At 43.5% G+C, this 10,281-nt stretch overlaps 1 protein-coding gene across 1 annotated transcript in view; it reads left to right on the top strand.

The window, feature by feature from the left end:
* Positions 1-674: 674 nt before the first annotated feature.
* PANX1 (pannexin 1) overlaps positions 675-10,281 on the top strand; it is a gene marked incomplete at its 3' end in the record, with an annotated part of 22,527 nt that continues 12,920 nt past the window's right edge. The window contains exons 1-2 of the mRNA XM_008945911.1: positions 675-888; positions 9,194-9,333. Coding sequence (XP_008944159.1) covers positions 675-888; positions 9,194-9,333 — 354 coding nt within the window. The remainder of the gene's footprint in view (positions 889-9,193; positions 9,334-10,281) is intronic.

The raw sequence follows: 10,281 nt of genomic DNA, 5'->3' as shown, positions 1-10,281 counted from the left end.
CACGCGGAGCTGCGCCGTGCGAGCTGCCCGTGCGCCCCGCCACTGCCCTGGGGGCTATCGCTGCTCCCCGGCAGCTGTCAGGGAGAGGTGCCGAGGAGAAGGAGCCTCACACCGCTGCGTTTGGGCTGCGGGTGGCTCAGCTCTACGTTGGCACTGGTCACCTGCTCCTCGGATGTGAGGCTGGGCAGTGAATCGCTCCCCGCAGGTTTCCCTGCTCTGCTGCGCTTCTGGAGCTCCTGCCGCTCAGCCTCCGGTGTGACTCGGTAGATGAAGCTATGCTTTACAGGAGAAGGGCCAAGTTTCCTTATTATGCCGTCACCCTTTTTTTACAAAAGTGCTTTTGCAGTACCCTAGTAGCCAGCCCTAAGTCTGAGATGATGATGAGGAGACTTTTAAATCCAAATGGCAAAGACTTGTACCTTGGGGACTTATAAAATCTATTTGCTTGTAAGAATTGGTCTGCATTTAAATAACACTGGATGAATGAAGATTCAGAAGTGGATGAGCAGTATTGTCTGTTTTGAGATAGGGTGAATCACAGGACTTTGACCCTTTCAGTCTCTTGATTTACTGCATCTAACTATTTATTGGCTTTCAGTGTTGTATATCTGAGATACATCATCTATAGGTTTGAGTCAAGCCAGTGTCAAGAGGGTGGAAGCTGGAATGGGACCATGAAAAACATCATGAATGACATTAATCAGATAGCAGAGCACTTAAGAGATAAGATGCTCCAGACTGCTGTACTGACATCTAGATACACACCTATCGCAATAGATGTGTTTTTAACCCGAAGCACTGTGGCCTGCAGTAACCGTGTGGAGGAGTCAAAGACAACCAGGCTGGGAGTGCCAAGACCAGATCTGAGCCCTGTGGCAGTTCTGGCCGGTCAGAGACTGGATGAGTACAGCAATATCTCTATAATCTAATCTGCTGCTTTTTGGTTTAGATCTGCTGTTGGTATGTGCACATTTTTTCCTCCTAAAGCAATGAAAAAGAGGGCTTGCATTTCCATTTTCTAGCTTGTATATGAGCCCCTTAGTTCTTCTGCTTCTCCTCTAAAAGACCCAGATACAGTTTGAAATGGTGTCTGTGTATCTAGGTCTCTTTATGAGCTCTCCAGAAGTTTTTATTTCATTTGCCTTCCTTATGTAAAGCTCCATCATGCAGTTGAAAAGTTTGGTAAAATGTGCGTTTCAAAATGTGCTAATCAAAAATTTGGGCCCCAGTGTGTGCTATATATAACATACCTCAGTATTAAATTAATTCAGATTGAATCTGTGATTTGAGTAGATTCATAAAACAAGAAATGCATGCCACATCTTGCGTGTGCTTTATTTTGCTTATAATCCTTTAGAAGAAAACATGAGGTTTAAAACCAGGCTCTTCTGTTTGGAAAATAAATAATGAAAATTGAGTATGAGAAATGCACCAGGCCTCTGGTATGAGTGAAACTACACCACGTGGCTTCCATACTGAAAGTGATACTGTACTAGTCGCGCTGCTATTACGCAGTCACTGATTTCTTGCATAGTCCTTGCAGCTTAGCAGGCTGGCTGCTTACAGGAGTTCCCAAAGCTCTTTCCATTAAGGCTGTTTGGGGAATAGAGAGGGTTTTGAGGGCTGGATATGTCCAGTTCTGTGAGCACTACTGTGCTGTCTACCAGTCATAAAATAGAAAGTAAGGATCGGTTTCAAACGCTTCCTGGTGTACTTGTGTTTTAAAAAAGTTCAGGAGTGCTAAACTGAGAGAAAATAGTAGGGTTCAATTTAGGTCTGAAGAGCAGCTCAGAGTCAGAAGCAGTTGTGAAAGTGGTATGTGAGTCACAGCATGGAAATATTTCTGCCTCCAGGTACAAAAATTGACCACCCTTTCTAAAAAATGAATGTTCAGATCCTATTTCTGTTGGGATAATTGCATTCTCCCCACCTAAAATTCTCTTGGCACCTTGAGCTGTCACCTTCCCTTCCTGCTCTGCTTTCCTGTTTTGTTTGCAGTACACTGTCAAATAACTGGAATTGTCCTCCTGTATGCCATTTCTGTTAATTGTGCAAAAGGATTGAAATGTCTACAAAGGCTACAGAGGTTTTGTGGAGCCGCCAAATAACCTTTAGTTTTGTTAGAAGTTTCAGGAAATAGATAAGATTCCTGTAGGGTACTGCAGAGGATCTCTCTCACCATACTTCAGCATCCTTCAGGGGCAGGAGGACAACTAATCTAAGTTTATTCTTGGTTATATTTTAGAAACCCATGATCAGCTGCATGTTTGTGATGATGTTAAGCTGGATTTGGTAGTGCTTAACTGTGACTGAGCTGTTCTTTGCCAGCCCTGAGAAGCTTTGCTGCTTCACATACTGCACCTGTTATCTCTTTACAGCTAGACCTTGTTTTAGTCAGTTTTATGTAGTTTTATATAATTTTATATGGAAACTTGCAAATGGAAATAACAATAGGATTGTGAGGATTGTGTTGTGTATGCTTGAATTTCTTATGTTATGGCTTGATATTAATTCCTTGTATTATTTGGCAGTTCTTGGGGTAAATATGCTACAGATGATCAGGTAGTATGGTAACAGAAATCATATATATGTATAGATAAATCACCCATTCTTCTTATAAAGAAAAAAAAAATAGAGGCACCCTCAGCAATGTATGAACCACAAATGAATAGAATTTTATCTATGTAATTTTTCCATGATCCTATTATTGATACGAATAGCTTTCAGCCAGGATTGAAATTCCAGTTTTTAAACTCTGTGTTTGTTACATTGTGGTATATGCTTTTTTACTGGAAACAACATAGCTGAAAACATAGATATTTATTACCAAGGTACCGCCCGTGGCAAGATACTGCAGCCCTAAGCAGGTACAGTCAATAGAGCAGAGAGAAAATCGAAACAAGCTGCTTAATTTTGGCAGAGGCTTCTTTCCAAGTTAGTTCTGGGAAGAATCTCAGTGCCTGACTTGGGTTGCAGGAGAAAGAAAAGCAGATGTGAGGGCTGTCCACTCGACACCAAACCTTGCATCTCTTCCCGTAGGAAGGCAGTTGGCAATTGCTGATACATGCTTAAGGCCAGCAGCTGCTTGTCACCAGATGATGTTGTTTGACCTCCTGTGTCCAGCAGCTTTCTTGCACCACTGTGCAGCAGGCAGTGTGTGCCGGCTGCATTCGTCACTGGGGCTTTGGGGGAAGATGGTGGCTGGAAGGGGAGACGGAGGGTCAGAGAGCTGGAGACGGGAGAAGAAAGGAATCTTGTGGTGGCCACCAGCAGTTTGCACTACACATTCATTCAGTTTGGGTGTTGATTGTGCATGGCTCGTGCATAGCTGGTGTGAACCAATCCTCTTGTAGCATCTCTGTTGGTTATACGTAATGTAAGAAAACACACTGGAAACCTTCCCAGCATGCAGAAACTATCAACTGTTGAGTAAAGACACCTAAGAAACTTCCCTATAATGGGCATGAAGGCCTGGGTAGTGCTACTGGCTTGTCACTTGTGGCAGGTTGCTGGGTGAGAAAGCACCTGGCCATGGACCAACCCACAGCATCTGCATGACTCTGTCAAATGAACATTTGCTGCACTGATAAAGTTTTATTTCTTCTCTCTGATGCATCTTGTAATACTGGGGGTTACTCACAGGTGGGAAGGTGGAGCTTTGTGCTATACTCTACACACCATGGGGTTAATGGCCTCGAGACCACCTTGGGCTTTCATGATGATGACAATCCTTGCTTGCCTGGCTCAATTTCCACCTAATTTATACGAAGACTTTTTTCCCCCAATCTGTTCAGCTTAATTCCCGTCCCCCCATTTGGCTGCCTGTGAGATTTGAGGTGCTTTGGCTAGCAGAAGACACAGTGTGAAGTGTGTTAGTGAGGAACTCCAAGTACTACATCCTAACAGCTCCTGTGGGTGCCCCAGAGGCAGCAATGCCCATCTGCATAATACTGCACGTCCAGCTGAGCCTGTATCTCTCTCTACAGGTTAATCGTGTTTCTCAAACAGTCATGAGAATCCAGAAAGAAAAAAAAACACAAATTGTGAGGCTAAATGACAACAAATGTATATAAAAAATAGTCTTAACTCTTGAATTAGGCTTCTTTCCTCTCCTGCACCCCCCTCACTGGCCTTCCCTCCTGATGTCACTCTCCCTTCATGTTCACGAGTTGCTGGGGAGGCTTTTGGGAAATAATCCTATCTTGTGACTTCCCAGAGGCTAAAATTAAGTTGGATGTAATTAGGCCAAAGACTGCTACTATGGCAGCTGCTGGCTGAGAGCTTGAAAAACATCTCCAAGAGATTCTGAAGCAGGCTGTATGCTAATAGTTGACGTTTGCACACCTTGCTCTTATTTCAGCAGGGTGGTCTGAAACCTGGGGCATTAGAGACAGGACTGAGTCAACAAGTGTGCGAGTAGCACCAGTCCTGAGCAGCCAGACAAACTGTGAACTCCAAAGCATCGTTCATTGAGAGGTGCAGGCCCCAGAGAACAGCAGCATACGCTCCGCCGCTCCTTGATGTATAAGGAACGTTCAGGAAAGAGCAGAAGTCACCAGCATCAGGAACAGGCTTGCCGGGGAGGCCAGGACAAACTCGTAAAAATATGTACTTTAATGTCAAGTCTAATTTGTCTTTGGGTGTATATATTCAGCTGTTGGTAGGAGATTTTTTCTATTTAACTTCTATGGAGCCAGGGTTACATTTCCTATGGAATTAACGGTAAGCCGCTTTTGGTGCCAGGAGTCATCTTAAAAGCATCATGGCCCGCTGGTGTTGCCTGAGATTTGACATACCACCAGTGTTGGCAGTGGAACCAGGTGGTCATCACCACTGTTTTGAGATGTTTCTTCTTCAGATGAAAGGAAACTTTTTGTTGCTGGCTTTAAATCTCACTGGTGGGAATTTCAATTCACAAGTTTTTTCCCATGATTCAAAAAACCCTATCACTCTGAAGGCAATGCTTGATGAACAGCCAACCCTTTTCCCACTGCATGATTTTGAGACTTCTCTAAAGGATAGCTGGCAGCCCTACAGACAGGGAAAGATACTGGCTGGCTCTTCTGACCCACTCAAACGTTGCATCACCTCAGCTTTATGTTCTGCTACTACTCCATTAACAAAGTAAACCTGAGGGAACAGGTTCTTTTCTCCAGTTCACCCATTTGTGGCTCTCCATACTTTCATACCTTCTTAAGCATAGTGTCTGTTCTGTTTCACCCAACCTGCCACTTTGGTCCATGAGAAGCATCTACAAATCTAATAAAATCTAATTAAACCATTCCTTCTGGTCTGCTTTTAATGCTTGTTTGTACACCCACACATACAGTTGCTTCTTCTTTGGCATGCACTGGGACACCTTTTTTCATATTTTAAAATCTTTTTAAATGTTGGGGTGGAGGATGTATGTTGGATGGTGCCTGGCAGTCTGAACGTTGTGTATGTGTGCCTTGATTTTCTTGTTTATGGATTTTTGTTTAGTGGCTGCTAAAGGGCATAATTCTTTCTAGATAAAATCAGGTGTTTGGGTATCATGGCTAGTTCATTTTGCCTTGCAGATAATTATAGTAGTAATTAATGGCTAGGTTTCATCCAAGCTTATGCAAAAATTTTTCCAGTAATTGCAGTGTATTAGAAAACAAATATTTCCTTCCTGAAGGTTTAATCCTGTCAACTACAACCACCTGATCCTGGCTGAGGAAAAATAGTTCAGCATATGATTAACATTGGGTTTTGGAAGCACTGGCTGTTAGCTGTAGTTTCCTAATGGGATGTTTGAGGCAGAAGAGGGGTGGTGAGGCTGTGGGAAGGAAACCAGTCCAGCTTGCTGGGTTGATGCTCTCTCTGGTAAGGGATGTACCCAGAGGATGCTGAGCCCTATGCTTGCCCTGCCGTGCACCCCAGCATCGCAGTCAGGTACTGAACAGGGACTCTCCTTCAAATCTGAGAGTTTCCTTGGGATTCTGGGAGTTTGTTTTTGTAGGTAGGTTTCTTTTTTGGAAAGCATCTCCAAGGGCATTAGGGTGGGAATCACAGAAGTGACTTGTATCCTGTTCATTTAGGATCAATAGCATTTTTCCACTTCCATTTGTGCAAAAGGAGAATAGAATAGGTCCACTGCTTGCATCTCATCTCTGAGAAATCCCAGGTGGTATTGGGGCATCTTCTTTTAGACAACTGATGACAGATCCTACCCAAATGATCTTGCAAGACTTAAGGAAAATGGATGAAAATGTTTCGCCTAGGCACAGGACCTCCATCCATAGGCAGGCATATGCTGGATTTTGTAAAAGTGACATTTTATTATACGCGGCTGCATAGCTGTTGCTGCCTTCAGTTTCTGCAGCTCTTTTGGGTGGTGCCTCTTTAGGGCAACTGTAGTAAGTGGTGGGTTTTTATTCTCATTTGTTTGCAGAAGTGTAAGTCAAATCCCTTCGCTCCCTCTCCAAAGCTGATTTAGTACCAGGGAAAGATTACAAAAAAGTGCATTGCCAAGTGTAATGGTAACTTGTGTAATGGTAACTTGGCCAAAGACTGTTGTGGCAACTGCTTAACAAATGCTGTTATTTATTATTCCTCATCCTTCTCGTTGTGTATTTTGTCTCCCTGTTGTTACAGGCTTGGCTGCTGCTTTTCTTTTTCCCCTTCTATTACTTGTGGGAGCAAAGGACAGGGAATGGCTTCATGGCAGCAAGCCAGGAGGCCGTGCCTTTGATAGCAGAGGACTATTAGCTTGTCATAAACTAACCCTGTGCATGTGTATATGCGCAGTGGGGCTGTGAAGGTGTTTGGCCCTTTGCCTAATTTCTTCTCTAATAAAAATTACAAATTTTCTTTTTCACATCCTCCAGAAGAGCCAAGCAAAAGTAAATTATCTGTATAGATTTATTGCTATTATTCCTTTGGAGAGAAGAAAGAAGGAAAAAAAGATGGAAAATTGTGACCTTTTTCAGAGGCATTTAATCATCTGTATACTGGGTAGATTATGCATGAAAACATCTTCTCCATTTGAGTCTTAACGTTGCCACTGTTAGTGCAAAGTTGAAATTTACATTAACAAGTGTTTACAGTCAAGACTGCAATAATTTAATTAAGAACCACAGCAATAACCAAAGTGTCCCCAGCTTCTGCTTGATGTCAAGGTCTATCTGCTTGGCTCCCAAGTGAAATTGCCAAAGGTTTCCAACATCCCTGCTGAAACCCTTGGGATTAGTGGAGCGAGGTTCACTGCTCTGCTGCAGCCCTGGCATTGCTGTGGCTATTCTGGTATGAAGCTGTGGACATAACTCTTTGGAGAAAGAGGCTGGCTGCTTTCTTCATCACTAATTTTGGAGAAGGCCGCTGGCTGCCTTTTTCCCCACCAATTTAAACACTCCGTCACTTTCAGTGGTTTCCCACCTGTTAATGAGAATGAGCACATGGAATGTGTTTCTTGTTACAGATACACAGACATGAACAGGACAAAGCATCTTTCTTAATGCTCCTAGTTACTCACCATTTGAAAGGGTCTCTTGTTTACTGCTTCACACCAAGCACATCCAGCAGCAGGAGAGAGCAGAAATGGTGGAGAACAGACACTACAATTGTTTGTGTTGTGGGGTCTTTTTTAGTTTGTTTTTCTTGTTTTTTTGTTTTCCTCCCTGTAGTGTGTTATTTCTTGATCTTTCACAGCTAATGGAAATTCTCTGGAAAGCAGAAACTTACGAAGCTTTGAGAGAGTACGAGTGCTTGTCTGGTGCCAGCTTTGCTAAATCACATGAGCTTGGGTCTGATAAACAGTAATTTGTTTACCATAAGGAAGGCTTGTGACAGATGAAACCATGTCTTTATGGTACTACAGTGTTAGAAATAATTATAATAGTGACTCATAAGGAAAGGCTTTTATTTGTAATGCTCCTCGACTACGCTGTGTTGAAAGAAGGCTACACAAGAGCCTCTATTGCAGAAGAAGTTCTTATTCTCTAAAAGTTAAACCAGCAAAAAGGCATGACTGTTACAATCTTACAGAAAATATTTTTGCCCTATAAAGCACACAGCCATGCCATTAATACTAATTTTGATAAATATACTAAGGAAAAAAACTAACAATATTGCCCCCCGCCCCGCTTTTTTCATATTGATGTTCTGTTGGAAGTGTTGGAGGTTGCTCTTGGAAGAGGGATGTAAAAACAGCTATCCTGTTTCAACATTTAGAAAAGCCTGATGGTAACATGTGGGGTTTTTTGCTTTCACTACCAGAGCTTCAGGAAGAAAATCAAAACCCCTCATCCTATTTTACTGGCTCTCATCTAAGGAGCCACTGATACTCCACATCCAATAACCAGGTCTTCCTTGTTGAGGTAAGCTGCAGCAAGACCCAGTGGGTGCCTATGTCTGGTCAGAGCAGAATTTGACCATAAGGCTGAGGGTGGTCAGATAGCTGCTCTTGCTGTCAGTTAGTGCTCTGATCTGAATTTGAAGCTGCTAAGCAGCTGGGCAGGTGCTGGGAGTGACTGGAGGTGGTGGTGGTATGCCTGATCATGGGCACAACGTGTCACTGCACTGGTAAGGAGGGGTCTGGTGCCCTTTGGAGGTGCCTGGAGGCCTTGGCTGCCCTGCTAGAAGTTACATGATGAAGTCCTTATTTTCACATGTGTAGCGTGACCCGCTAAAAATTCATGTGCAGTCTCAGAGGTGGCAGCACCCAGGGCCAAACTTGCCCCTGCATCACTGCAAGGACTGCTGGGCTGCAGAAATAGTGCTTGAGCTTTTGTTTCAATAAAGTGGAAGCGTGAGGGAAACACAGCTGCATGATGGTACACAGTGGTGGCTGCTTCCTCGGGGCACTAGCCTTGTCTTACCGCACTTAGTATCTGCTGGTCCCCTTTTGGCCAACTTGAGTCAAGTGCAAGCAAGAGAGACAGGTCTTAGAGGTCGTGTTCCCTCCAAAACTTAAGAAAATGGGCCTGGAAGATGGGTGCTTCTCATACAGTGTCTCAACCCTTAGGAGACATTAGAGAGGTTTAACCCTTTGAGTGCAGTGGGAAAGCAGTGACTCCCCTCTCTGCAGAGCTGCTTTTTTTTTTTTTCTTTTCACTTAACATAACATCTTTGGATACTGCAGAATCCCAAGTGTGAGCTTTTCTTCCTAGACTTGATTTCTTTGTTTTTTTAATCTTCCAAGGACATGATAACTTTTGCTTTGTTTTCCCAGGTGCCCAGATAAGCTGTTTTGCACCCAGCTCCTTCTCCTGGAGACAAGCTGCTTATGTGGATTCCTACTGCTGGGCAGCTGTGCAGCAGAAGCAACCATCCCAGAACAACCTGGAAAACATTCCCCTGTGGCTGCATAAAGTATGTACAGATCTCCTTCTCCTTGAAAAATTGTCCCCATTTTGCCCCAATTGTCCCCTACATTTGCCTCACTTTTCTTGCTCCTCTTCTCTGCTGTAGTCCTTGGCTTTGGCTTAACTCTCTATTTTTAGAGAGAATGTTTTCTTTCTCTTACTTCCAAAGAGGGTAATACTACAGAAGGTATTTTCTGCTTCTAAATAAAGATTCTGTCATGCTATAATGACAAATACCAGCAGTTATCTGAGACAAGAGTAAGGTTAATGTTATGTTTTGCCCTGGAGCCGAGTACCTCACCTGGCTTTAGCCAGGAACTATTTTAAAGTCAGAATACAAGATACAACAACTGCCCTAATGCTTGTATCAGAAGTTTATTTTAGGAAAACAGAGTAGTAAAAGGTTTTGTATTTTTATTGTGTTACACTTGACCAGTTGTGCATAGAGAGGAACTCATGACAGATTGGCATTTTGTGAGAGATTAAATTCATCAATGGTACCAACAGATTTAACCCTGTCTTCAGTGTGCTCTTCTGAGCTTCCACAGGCTGTTCACTTGCAAACCGTGAGCTAGCTTTCACTGCTCCAGGTAAAGCATCATCATACTGAATGCACAGTAAGAGACATATTTTATGGGTAAAAAGTGCAATAGGCACTAGGATGCCAAAGCCAGCTCAAAGTGGCTAGCTGAGCTTTGGCAGGAGTTGCAAACTCTGAGTAAATACCATGCTAACATGTGGAGCTGACACAGCTCGAGAGGCAGCATCACCCTGCTGGGGCAGTGCCGATGCCAAAGTAAGTCTAGTTTGAACTCTTCCTTGCTCAGCTAATGCTCCCCTTCACTTCAGCCAGACCTTCTACAGAGGCCAGACAGTGGTGCTGGGACATCTTGCAATGGAGGTGACAGGCGTGGGTGGAAACTCCACCTGCAAACTTGAAGATATGCTGCCCGTT

The sequence above is a fragment of the Merops nubicus genome, unplaced genomic scaffold (genome assembly GCF_000691845.1).
Source record: "Merops nubicus isolate BGI_N331 unplaced genomic scaffold, ASM69184v1 scaffold16008, whole genome shotgun sequence".
In the NCBI taxonomy this organism is placed as follows: Eukaryota; Metazoa; Chordata; class Aves; order Coraciiformes; family Meropidae; genus Merops; species Merops nubicus.
The sequence above is the reverse complement of the archived record's forward strand: the minus strand, read 5'-3'. Positions and strand labels throughout refer to the sequence as shown.